General features: G+C 38.3%; 1 protein-coding gene across 8 annotated transcripts in view; it reads left to right on the top strand.

The window, feature by feature from the left end:
* The window catches only part of KLF12 (KLF transcription factor 12), a 472,528-nt gene that overhangs the window by 317,555 nt on the left and 141,212 nt on the right, over positions 1-13,761 (top strand). For all 8 annotated transcript variants that reach the window (XM_060191518.1, XM_060191522.1, XM_060191516.1 and 5 more), the window contains one exon: positions 6,188-6,323. In XM_060191518.1, the coding sequence (XP_060047501.1) occupies positions 6,188-6,323 (136 nt within the window). The remainder of the gene's footprint in view (positions 1-6,187; positions 6,324-13,761) is intronic.

The following is a 13,761-nucleotide window of genomic DNA, read 5'->3' as shown; positions in this document are numbered from 1 at the left end:
GCTGCAGGGTAACCAGTAAATATGTGGTGACTGAATAATACATGAATGTGTTTGGATCAAGAGCAGCACTGTGTTACCCAGCATATAGTTTGCCTCTGTTCATGTATTTTCAGTTTTGTGCCATTTACAAAGAGCACTGTTTAAATTTGTCCAGGAGATGTTAAGGGACTTAAAAGTATTGTTACATAAGAAGTGGTTGGGGGAAAAAAAAAAAAACAACACTGAATCTACTGTCAGGGTAAAGCTGAATGGTGATTGATGACTTAGAATCTGACAGGATACAAAATGTTTTGCATATATTATCTCATTTACTCCTGACAGCTACAGTGGCTAGGAGGAAAATCTGAAGGTTCCAAGTGGGAAATCAGTGGCCCAAAGTCAGATGGTAGAAGTGACAAGGCCAGGAGTTACATCCACATTCTCTGAAGCCTGGGCTGTCTGTGTTTGTGTGGGAAAAACAAACAAACAAAAAACTGCAGGTGTTCCTCCTCCTCCTTTTTTTTTTTTTTTTTTTTTTTGCCTCTAGGATTATTGCTGGGGCTCTGTGCCTTCACCATGAATCCAGTGTTCCTAGAGGCCATTTTTCCCATTTTGTTCCCCTTGTTGTTACCCTTATTGTTGTCATTATTATTGTTGTTGTCACTGCTGTTGTTGTTGTTGGATAGAGCAGAGAGAGGGGAGAGAAAGATAGGCACATGCAGACCTGTTTCACCACCTGTGGAGCAACCACTCTGCAGGTGGGGAGCTGGGGGCTTGAACCAGGATCCTTAGTCCAGTCCTTGTGCTTTGTGCAATGTGTGCTTAACCTGCTGCGCTACTGCCCAACCCCCTATGTTCCTTTTTTAGAAAGAGGACTAGGGGCTTGAATCCAGGACCTCGTGCATGGTAATGTATAGGCTTCACTGGTTGGGCCACCACCTGACGTCCCTGGGTGATCTCTCTTTTTTTTTTTTTAATTGTTTTTTATAATCTTTATTTATTGGATAGAGACAGCCAGAAATCAAGAGGGTAGGGGGTGATAGAGAGGGAGAGAGACAGAGAGACACCTGCAGCCCTGCTTCACCACTCAGGAAGCTTTCCCCCTGCAGGTGGGGACCTGAGGCTCAAACCCGGGTCTTTGCACATTGTAATACCTGCGCTCAACCAAGTGCACCACCACCCGGCCCCAGATGATCTCTTTTAACAGAAAACTGCCCAAAGAAAGATCAGGAATCATACAAAATGCCTCAAGTTCTAAGTACCTGCAAATGCATTTTTACTGTTTTGAGTGAGAAGAAATGACTTGAGTATATGACTTTTCTTGTATATGTATATTAATAGCCCACTTAAAATTTCACCACTTGAGCCAGGTTGCCTCATTGGAGGAGAACAGAGAGGCTGGTGATTGACTGTAACTCTAAGAGCTGTTTGCCCACATCTTCGCCAGGAAATCTTTAGATGGCGCTGGGAAAGTAACATGGCACATTAATTTTGTATTTCTGCTTAACAATTAACACCCCAAATTCAAAAGGTAATAATAGTGACTTTGTTTGCTTAGAATTCTGTGAGTCAGAAATTTGGGAGGGACAGTTCTAATATTGCACTCACCTGGAGTCACTCATATGGTTCCCATCATCTGGTACCTGGAATGTGACTGATGCCTTCAAGTTATTTGCATCAGCAGGATATGACTGCCAGCTAAACAACACGTCTCTTTTAGGTTTTCCTGGGCTTCTTCACATAGTGACTAGGTTCCAAAACCAGCAAGAGAGGGGGCTGGGCGGTGGCACACTGAGCTAAGTAGTATGAAGTGCAAGGACCTGTGCAAGGATCCTGAAGTGCACATAGTATGAAGTGCAAGGACCTGTGGAAGGATCCCAGTTCAAGCCCCAACTCCTCACCTTCAGGGGGTTCATTTCACATGTGGTGAAGCAGATCTTGCAGGTGTCTTATCCTTCTCTCCCTCTATCTTCCCCTCTCAGTCCTAGCAAATGAAAAGTAAAAAAGAAGAGAAAAAGAAAAAGAAAAAGGAAGGAAAAGGCCATTAGAAGGAGTGAATTCATAGTACTAGCATGGAGCCCCAGTTCAAGCTGTCTTCCCCTCCTCTCAGTTTCTCTCTGTCCTAGCAAATGAAAAGTAAAAAAAAAGAAAGAAAGAAAGAAAAAGAAAAAAAAGGAAAGAAAGGAAAAGGCCATTAGAAGGAGTGAATTCATAGTGCGGGCATGGAGCCCCAGTGACTGGAGGCAAAAAAAAAACAGCAAGAGAGAAATAAATTCCAATGCGCAACTGCATTTCAGCCTCTGTGTCACATTTAGCTGAGGTTCTGTTGACCACATCAAATCACATAACCAAATTTGGAATCATTGCAGGAAGTAACACACAAAGTCAAAGATAAAAGGTGACCTGATTTGGCCATTTGGCCGGGGGGGGGGGGGGTAGATGATATTTAGTTTATCAAAGGTGGGTGATTAAAGAGCTAAGCTACTTTAGTGTTGAGGTTCTGTGGTTTTCTTCCCAAGAACTTCATCACAGAGAATGAAGCTCACTATGTTTCCTAATACCTCCAACTCCCAAGAATACTTCCTCCAGTCATGATCAAGATCGCCCCAATTTGTCTGACCCCTTTCTCATTTAAGGAGATTTCAGGTGTAAATGCTTTTCAGATGCCTACATACCTGCAGCAGTTCTCTTTCCTAGGGAAGTTGATATGTTTTGGGTTTGAGTACCCAGGTGAGATTTACATCATCTCAGATTCAGTCCATAAATGGGCTGAGAAACTCAAAGACTAATGGAGGTTGAGTAGGGTAGAAGTCCCTACCCGATATTTAATAAAAATAGAGTGGAATTATGCAAGTATGTAGATAAGCTAATCATCTGACTTAATCAGCAATGCAGATTCACAAAGCCTTTCTAATTACTTCCTCAGCTTGACTGAATGTATGGCTAAAAAGAGTTTCCCAGCATGATGGCAGCAGATGTATTTCATAATATTTATTGAAAATATTGTAAAGAAACCCTGAATTGTGGTATTCCTGAAAAGTACATCAAAAAAGAAGACATATCTAACATATTTTAAACTTTCATTAAGCTGTAAACACTACACAAGTCAGATGATCCACTCTCAATACCAGTTACTAGGACTCTTGTGCAACTAGACTTTCTGTTTTGAAGCTGGATCGCTCATTGGCTAACTGCCTGTATCTTCCATAAGTTGTACACTATCTACTTCACCTGTGAGTACTTAAGTTGTCTTGAACAAAACAGAACCACCGAAATATTCTATCTTGCAGCTATTTGTTAATTTGGTATCTTGGCAAAGGAGGTTAAATGCACAGTGATTCAGTAACTTTAAATGTTAAATTGTTGACATTTACAGGCATGTGTAATATGTGATGTGGAAGCCTAGCTGGAGCTGATACTCATTTTCTTGGCTGAATTTGGATAGTTATGCATAACTGTTAAAGGAACCACTCTGTAATAAAGTTGCTCAAGGAGAAGTTATTGTTAGCTAATTGAAATACTTCTGTCTTCTCTTTGTCTTCTCTGTCTGGGCTCTTTGCTACTTGAGTGCTGTTTGTTCGTTTTATGCCTTCAGTGGGTCATCTGCTTAGTATCACTCAATACATTCTGTGTAGCCTGAGCCAGTTTCTGTTGCCTGCAGTCAAAGCTAAATCTTAAAATGATTGGGTACCTTCAGTGTCTTGGAGAAGCTGCATTCTTAAGTGGATCTCTGAGAACTAATAGTGGAGCTGGCTTCTTTCTTCTACACAGAATTTTTCTAGCATCTCACTTCTTGGAAATTTTCTCTAGAGATCATATAAAGAGTGGTAGCCACCCCATCCCACCACCACCCCACCCCACCCCCGCCATGTGTGATATAGAGGAAAGAAAAAAGAAAAGAAATTTGAAAAAAAGTGTTGGTACTTGTGCCTGGCATCTGCAAAAATGACTGCTACATTGTAAAAGTTGTGTGAGTGAGGAGTCACATAAGACTAAATTATCTTGCCTGAGACCAGGATGGAAAAAGTATGAGAGGGCCAATACACGATTTTTTCCCTCTTTCTTTTTTCTTTCTTTTTCTTTTTCTTACCTCCCTCCCTTCCTTCCTTTCTTTCCTTCTTTCTCTTTTTTGCCTCCAGGGTTATTATTGGGGCTCAGTGGCAGCACTACAAATCCACTGCTCCTAGTGGCCACTTTTTTTTCCATTTTATTAGATAGGACAGAGAGAAGTTGAGATGGAGAGGGAGATAGGAAAAAAAGTGAGAAAGACACCTGCAGACCTGTTTCACCACCTGTGAAGCATCCTCCTTGCATGTGGGGAGGCAGGTGCTCAAACCTAGATGATTTTTTTCCCAGTGACTTTGAAACTAGAACACAGTTGCTCAGTGGATACTCATAAGATGTAATATCATTATAATGTCCAAACTCCTAAATCTCTAGTTCAAATTTTCTCAGTTTAGGCTTTTGAGCTGGGATAATTCTTTATTAGGGACTGCAGGGAGCAGATATCCTCTTTATTGTTAAATATCTAATAGCATCTCTGGCTTCTCCCCAACTTGATGCCAGTAGTGTTTCCCTGACCATATGTTGTGACAGATTAGAATGTCTCTAGTCATTGCCAAATGTCTCTTGAGGAACAAGTTTGCCTTTGCTAAAGACAATTGGTTTTGGTCATTTGAGTCATTTTGCAGTAAATTCAACCAAGATTTGCCTGCCACTTCCATGGTTAAAACTATGTTTGAGTATGTGTAAATTTCCAGTCAGAATGTGTGTATGATGCACTGGACACCTGGTTCAGTCTATGTAAAGTTTCTTTGAGACAAATTTTTTCCTAGAAATAGTGGCCTGGAAGGTGGTGCAGTGGATAAGGCATTGGACTCTCAAGCATGAGGTCCCGAGTTCAGTCCCTGGCAACACATATACCAGAGTGATGTCTGGTTTTTTCACTCTCTCCTTCTGTCTTCCTCATAAATAAATCAATAAAATATTAAAAAAAGAAATATACTGAAACTTTCCAAGTAGTTTTTTTTTCCTATTCATAAATATAATGATAAGAAAGCCTCTCTCTCCCTCTTTTTTTTTTTTTTTTTTTGGTCAAAAATAGTAAAATACTAGCCTTATCCTGTGGTCCTACCTAGTTTATGGTACAGAATAATATCACAAATATATGAAGAAAAAAATTGCAAATATACCAAATATAATTGGAACTTTAAAATGCATTTTTATTTCCTTTTTAATTAGTGGTTGTTTAAAAAATATCTTACGTAGGCAGGTTTGAGGAACACCAGTCTGACTAGAGCTAACTAAAGGAGACGTCAAGTATTAGCAATAAAATTGTACTTACTTTATGCTTGAGGTAAGGACAAATGAAAATCCCATGTAGTGGTTGCTAAAGTTATTCATAGAATAAGGTAGAGATGAAATCTAATTTTTGGAAAAAGATGTGAAAATATTAAATGTTGATGGTAATTGTCTTACTTGAAAGTAACTAATGGCCCCAGTCAACCAGCATCAGGTCATTGATCTAGTTCTGGTTCTGGTTTTGCTAGTTCACAATGGGAAGAGACTCACATGGGAAATGTCTTTTTGAAAAATGAAACCAGAGTGGAGAAAAGGAACACTTTCTAGCATGTGTACACATATTTAAAATGCTACTACTTCAATCAGTTTGCTGTCCTCAGAAGTCTACCTACAGACCTCACAAACTGAGAGACAGAGATTCAGTGATATCTAGAAACTACTCACAACTTTATCTTAGGCTTGTGAACTTTGTTCTTATAGGAGAGCTATCAACAAATAAAATCTCTCCTCATTCTTTGTACCTCCCAGCAAAAGTGCTAATGAACAATAAAATGGTCAGAAGTCTGGCCCAGACACAAACAGGAGAAACCAGCAGGGTTAACAGCAACCCAGGAGCTATCTAATCTGACCGATCACTCAGAAGTAGTTAATATTGTGAATTTTATAGGGTCTTGTTTTTATTATTACTCTATTGATAGTGGATGAAGGTTTTGTAACTCGAACAAGGGTAAAGAGTCAGTGAGTGTCCAGTACATAAAATAAGTTTCTTCCACTGGTTCCTGGGATTTCTACAGAATTCCACATGAGTGATACACAGAAGAGACAATCCATGCTTGATTTTGGTCCAGGACAAGGTTAACTTTCTGCTCACTAATGTTAATTTATTATATATGCCTTTTTTTCCCAGCACAAATGGACCCTCGAGGCCTATCTCCCAGACAAAGTAAAAGTGACAGTGATGATGATGACCTGCCAAATGTGACCTTAGATAGCGTTAATGAAACTGGATCTACGGCCCTTTCCATAGCCAGAGCAGTACAAGAGTAAGTATCACATTCTCAGGATGAAATAAGAATTGCCGGCATGTTCGATGGATAATGGAAACAGCGACATCTCCTGCTCCCCAGACGTGTCATTTCACCTCTACACTGGTGCAGCCACCAGCCCTTTTCCTCTGAGCTTTATGTTTCTGAGAGGAGAGGAGGGGCAAGGCTGGAGTGTTTTTACAAAGCTGAAAATCTGTATTTTGATTCAAAGGAAGACTACAGTGCCTCCTTTTCAGTTCCTCCAGCCCCTTCTCCTTAACTTTGGAAAGAATATATTGTTCTTTTTAAATCTCTTATCTATCCAATTATCATCATTGTTATTCTTCTTCATACATAAAACTCAAAGAAAATAAAACATGGCAGCTATTATCTTTTATTGGTGGGGTTCTACAGAATAGCTTGTGAAAAATCCACTTGGAAGATAATATGTTGTCTTTTGAAAAATCAGAAGCTACATAGTTTTTAAAGGTCTTTCTTTTTAACTTTATTAATGGTCATATTTCAGCCCATGTTTACGAGGCTGCTTTCTGATGTCAAATTCAATATCTAGAATCAAACCTATGGCCAAGTACATGTAATAATTTTGATAATATAATCTTGAAGAAAGTAAAGACTTAAATGGTCACTGTTTTTACTGACATCCATGCTGATTAAGTTTACTCAAAAGTATCTTCTCCCGCATTTTTTCTATATATCTCTTTCCCCCAAATGTTAACTACATACCTACTGTTCCTTGCATTATGCCTTGATAAAAATGTAATTTAGGCATATGTGTAAGGATGTACAAGGCTGTTGGAAAAGTCATAATGGGGGCCAGGCAGTGGCATACCTGGTTAAGATCACACTTTCTAGTATGCAAGGATGCAGGTTCAAGCCCCTGGTCCCCACCTGCAGGGAGAAAGCTTCACAAGTGGTGAAACAGGCTGCAGGTATCTGTATCTCTCTCTACCTAGCTATCCCCCCTCCCCTCTCAGTTTCTCTCTGTCTCTATCCAATAAATAAATAAATTATATATATATATATTTTAAATCATGATGCATTTTTTGCATAGAAAAAAACAAAAAAAATTATTTGATTTTTCTGACATATATAGTGAATGAGAGGCTGGTTGGTGGCACACCTGGTAGCATGCATTCATTACAGTACGCAAGGAACCAGGTTCACGTCCCTAGTTCCTACCTGCATGGGGGGAATTTCACAAGAAGTGAGACAGGGCTCCAAACCCTGCCCCCAACTCTTCTTCTCCTTTTCTCTCAATTTCTCTCTGTCTTTATCTAAAATAAATAAATACATTTATAAAACATAGTGAATGACATCTCTGTCTTATATAGGCACACAAAAGTATATGTTATAGTAGGGGAAATAGGATATAGTAAATCTAAATGGAAGCTCAAGAGTCAGAAAGATCAGAATTCAAATTTATATTTACTATTCAAGTTCTTAATATCTCTGTGACTTTAAGTAATTATCTTTGTTGTTATTGTTGTTTGTTCTGTGGTTGTCACTAAAGCTTCACTGTTCAAGAATGATGTTTTCAGATATTTTAGACAAGTTTTTGAATCACTCTGAGATGTTTCTTCATATATAGCAAGGGAAAAGAAAAATATTTACCTTCTAAGACTGTTGTCAGGGGATGCTATTGTTTTAATTTATAGAAAGCAGGTCACAATGTTTTAGAACATAAAAGACTTCAATTAATAGTGTAATTAGAAATAAAACAAAAATAGTGTAATTAGTGTTATTATTAGTGCTAATAGTAGTAGTGGCATAGTGTAAATATGTAACAACTTCTAATGCAAATGTTTTGTGGGTTTTTTTTTTTTTTTGCCTCCAGGGATATTGCGGTGGCTCAGGGCCTGCACCATGAATCCATTGCTCCTGGAGGCCATTTATTCTCCCTTTGGTTGCCCTTGTTGTTGTAGCCTTGTTGTGGTTATTATTGTTATTGTTGATGTCATTCGTTGTTGGATAGGACAGAGAGAAATGGAGAGATGAGGGGAAGACAGAGAGGGGGAGAGAAAGACAGACACTTGCAGACCTGCTTCACCGCCTGTGAAGCAACTCCCTACAGGTGGGGCACCGGTGGCTCGAATCGGGATCCTTATGCTATTTCTTGAGCTTTGCGCCACCGCAACTGCTCAACCCGCTAATGCAAATGTTTTAAGTATTTTTATTTTGATTGTACAGATGAAAAAAAACAAGGACTTGAAAAATTCAGTGATTTGTCCAAAGCCTTATAAGTGGTTATCAAAGTTGAGGACTTCTAAGTCCCAAACAGATATTTTCTAAGTATACCCATATGTGTTATTAATACTAATATTCTACTTTGTACAATTTACAGGGCATTCGTTCTGTCATTTGTTTAAATAACTGGCTGTAGTAAGGTAGTTTTTACAGAGCGAATATTAACTTGAGTTAGTGGACACTGAATCAGTGGGATTGCTAAATCCTATTAAATAATGATGCTTACTAGTTTGATGATCAGTACAGTGACCATTGACCTATGTGTGAATAAGTTTCATAGGCATTTTCACCACATTTATGTCCTGGCTCATCCATAATCCCTAATAGTATGTGTGACTTTATAGATGTGTGTATTTTTAAATTTAGACTTTAAAATTAAGAATTGTGATTACTAAATCTAAATTATGCTTATTCCGCTTGAGGTTTTTATAGCAATTAACTTTTAAACACAGCATTTTTTTGTACTTTCAGTATCCCATGGTTAAAATATAATATAGTATGTTTTACTGTGAAGCTCTTAATATAGCAGCTTCAAACTGGAGTTTCATTTTCAGTATAGACTCTATGATTTACTTTGCAAAAACATTGTTAGGCCATAATATTTTGTATAACTATATAAGTCTGCTTTTATTACTATTACAAAAATTGCATATGTATCTAGGGAAATACCAGATTCATTATTCATGTAAGCAGTTTCATTAAACGATTAGTCAAGAATACTGAGATGTCACCTGGGAAGCCCTAGAATGCCAAGACCCATCAATAGTTAATTAACTATTATTCAAGATGGAGTGTGTGTGCAAACATTAGGAAGTACAAAGATATTACGTGGGCCAAAAATAATTGATTTTCTATAAAGACCACTTAAATATAAATATACTACAAAATGTAGAATAAATGTGATCAGAGGAATTTTATCCTGGAACAAATATAATGCTTGTTAGAGAATTTTTAAAAATCTACATGTAGGCTTACCCAAATTAACATTTAATGTATATAACTATGGACATGCCTTTCTCTTAGTTTTTTGATACTATAATGCATTACTGTTTGATTATTAGTTTTCCTTTCTTCTTCTGTTCTCTTTAAATCCTGATGCCTTCTGCTAACACAAAAGCTGTAAAAAAAAAATCCAATATTGTGGTCAATAAGATAAAAGGGCAGAACACAAGCTTCACTGGTATGTGTAAAATGAAAGTATTTCCAAAGACTTCTGTTGCTTGCTATTTTCTGCAGTTGTATAACTTTGCTAGGAGAGCTGGGTCGAGAAAAGATGTCTACACACAGAGAAGTGATGAATCAAAGGTTTATGTGAAATGGAAACCACATACTTTAAAGGCCTTTGTCAAATAGTACATGTTTGTCTTTGCAAATAAAGACAAAAGGAGCCATCACCTAGGATGTATTTGAATACTTAACTCTTTTATTTCATTGGCCTACTGTAGATTTTCAAAGTGGGGGGGGTGAGCAGAAATGAGGAAAGAGCAAAGGTCTAAAAGAAGATTGACACTACATTATAGGCCTGTTTTGAAAACAAGAAGGTGAGTCTTAGGGTAAATATCTCCAACTGAAGTGATTATCTGTTTTGTTTCCCATTCTGGTTCAGTGTTTTGTCTTACACAGTAAGCACTGTAATACTGTAAGCAATATAATTAGATATTAGATATTTTAATTTATTTATAAAATGCAAACACTGACAAGACCATAGGATAAGAGGGGTACAGTTCCTACCACCAGAGCTCCATATCCCCTCCCCTCCCTTGATAGCTTTCCTATTCTTTAACCACTTGGGAGTATGGACCCAGGGTAATTATGGGGTGTAGAAGGTGGAAGGTCTGCCTGGCTTCTGTAATTGCTTCCCCACTGAACATAGGCATTGACAGGTTGATCCATACTCCCAGCCTGTTTCTCTCTTTCCCTAGTGGGGCAGGGCTTTAAGGAAGTGGAGTTCCAGGACACATTGGGGGGGTCATCTGTCCAGGGGAGTCTGGTTGGCATCATGGTAGCATCTGGAACCTGGTGACTGAAAAAGAGTTAACATATAAAGCCATACAAATTGTTGATTAATCATGAACCTAAAGGCAAGAATATTGTAGGTGAACATTTGGGGTCTCTGTTTGGAAATAGATAGTAGGTCTATTTTAGGTATATTCCAAAGGACCCATGACTTTATTAGTTTTTGCCTGAACCTAACATTCTGATATGTAGGTGGACCCAGGTCATTTTCTGGGGAGATGATGTCATGGCTGGAAAAAGGGCTAGAAAGCTAAATCAGGGAAGAGAGTGTGTCCCAAATATGGGAAAAGTGCATAAATATTGTTGACTGTAAACCCCATAGATTTGATCTGGGGCCCACATTCAGCATAGGAGCCTATGTAACCTCTACATCCCTGTAGGTCCAAACTTGCATTCTGTGGTCTTCAGTAAGAACATTCTGAATTGCACCAATTTCAGGACCCTTCAGGTAGTAGATAAGAGTATATTATCCAACCCCCCTTTGGAGGATGGGACATTCTCTACCATTGTTGATCCACATTGAGGGCAAGGTCCTATAGGGGCCACCAAAGGGGGTCCATTATGTTGTTCCTGATGGAGATGACCAGTGATAATAGAGGGAGGGATCTATTCAAGGTCTAGGCTCATTGTAATTGTGTGGGAATCCCAGGACTCCTGACTAGGGCTCCAGCTGATGGGGCGGCCTGAAAGTGACTAAGGAGTCATCATTAAAGTATGCCAGATATTAGATGTTTTTAACATGCTGACATACCATTTGACCGTATATCTACACAGAATAAATCTTACTGTGCTAATAAATGTTTTTTTTCCTAAAATATCTAAGATTATGTATTTTCACTATCTTTTTTAAAGAACTTTTAGAACCAGGCAATGACTCACCTGGTTGAGCACACACATTATCAAGTGTAAGAACCCAGGTTCAAGCCCCCTTTCCCTACCTACAAAGGGGAAGCTTCATGAGCAATGAAGGAGCTCTGCAGGTATCTTATCTTTCTCCCTCTCAATTCCTCCCCTCAATTTCTCTCTCTCCTGTCAAATAAAAAATGTGTGTGTGGGATACTCCTATACAGAGCAGAGCAGAGCAGAGCAGTGGATTTGTAGTGCTAGCATCTAGCCCCAGCAATAATCTAAGTAGCAATTTTTAAAAGTTAATGAACTTTTATTAAGTGTAAGGTTTAAAAATATTCCCTCCAATTTCACATGTAGAAGTTGTTAGCCAAAATTGTATCCCCCTTCGTAGCTTCCAGATACCCAGATTACCTCTCTTTAAATAATGAAGAGTATTGTTAGGTAACTAGAGCAATGGTCTGAGGTTACCATATTTTTATAAATTTAGATAGTGAATCAATTGAATTATTTGTAACCATTAGAAAAGTGACCATTTCACTTGCTTTCATTTATTCACTTAATTTTCATTTATCAGTTCAGCATCTGTGATTTCAGGAAATTTGAAGACAAGGGGGATGAAAAGTTCACAGACAGGCTCTATCCTTTTCTTACTGCTATTGTAAAGATGCATCTGAATCACCATGTGTTCAGTAATTCTGAGAAAGCCAACTTCCAGCAATTCATGGAACATCTGTTTTGTTTTGTTTGGTCTGTTCCCCCCCCCCCCCATAGTAAAATAGGGTCATTACCCTTAACAACATAATTATAAAAATAAGTGTTTGGAAAAAGAGAGGTATAGGCACATGATTAGAGCAAATTACTATAATTAACTCTAACCCCAGGCAAAATCATGTTTTTAAATAGGTAAAGTTTGACTCTGTTACCCAGAGTCTTTAATTTCTATACCACTTTTCCTTCTTTTCCTCTAATAGCAAACACTCATAAACCTCATTTGTTAATGAGAGCAGAATAATCAACTTCCTTCAAATTAAAGTTAAGTGAATAATATTTCTGAAAGAGGCTGCTTCTTAGAGAAACTTTACTTAACAAGGAGTGAGCCTTAAACTGAAAAAAATAAGAACCTTACTATAGTTCTTTTCAGTAAGTAGGACTTAGCTCACCTGGTAGAGCACACACTTTGTCAGCCATGTTTAATTAAGGACACAGGTTTGAGCTCCAGGTACCACTGAGCACCATTCATGGCACTGGGAAAATCCGCAAGCCATGGAACACTGCTATGATATCTCTCATCTTCTCTCTTAACCTCCCCCCACCCCCCGAGATTAAAATGAAAAAGTTTGCTGGATTTCAGAGGAATTATGCAGGTACTAGTCTCTGATGGGTTTAAAATGATTTTTCAATAAGAGTATAGTAGAAAAAGGTAGAATGCAAAGTGAGGTGACTTGTGAAGAGGTTAGGAGATGTGTCTATATCCAGGTACTTCTCAGAGTGTCAGTACTTTTAGAATTTATGACATTGTGTCACTGTGGGACTCAGCACCAAATCTGCATAGCCTGCCCTCTCTGATCCTGATTATAGCAGTCAGAATAAAGGAAGTAAGAGAGCATTAACATAAAATGCCTTAGTAACTTTTTACTTTGACTAGCATCACAGGTATTTGCACCCCACCTGAAAAGGATATTTTTAGGTTATACACTGTCATTTACATTAAAGCTCATTGAAACACTATACTGTCTTCTCCACTTTTACTGTACTGTTCATGTGAAAAGATACTCTTAAAAAATAATTTGCATAATTCCTCTGGCAGTAACGCAGCTGGATAAGCACACATGGTTCGAAGCACAAGGACCAGCATAAGGATCCTGATTCGAGCCCTGGCTCCCCACCTGCAAGGGGTGGTTGCTTCACAAGTGGTGAAGCAGGTCTACAGGTGTCTATCTTTCTCTCCTCCACTGTCTTCCCCTCCTGTCTCCATTTCTCTCTGTCCTATCCAACAACAACAACATTAATAACAATAATAATAACCACAACAATGAAAAAACAGCAAGGGCAACAAAAAGGGAAAAAAAAAAAAAAGGACCTCCAGGAGCAGTGGAGCACCTATCCCCAACAATAACCATGGAGGCAAATAAAAAAATAATAATAATAATAATTTGTGAACTTTGGGCAGAGAAGAGTATTTTCTTTAGTATATTTTCACTTCAGTGCTCTTGGAAAGAACAGATATATTAGCGGCTAGATATGCTATTACCTCCCTCAGATTCTATGATTCTAATCATTATGGTTCTTAATTTTTGAAAATTGCATTTACTTATCAAAGAAGGTC

Source organism: Erinaceus europaeus, chromosome 5 (assembly GCF_950295315.1).
Source record: "Erinaceus europaeus chromosome 5, mEriEur2.1, whole genome shotgun sequence".
Lineage (NCBI taxonomy): Eukaryota > Metazoa > Chordata > Mammalia > Eulipotyphla > Erinaceidae > Erinaceus > Erinaceus europaeus.
Note: the sequence above shows the minus strand (reverse complement) of the source record. Positions and strands in the feature narration are given on the sequence as shown.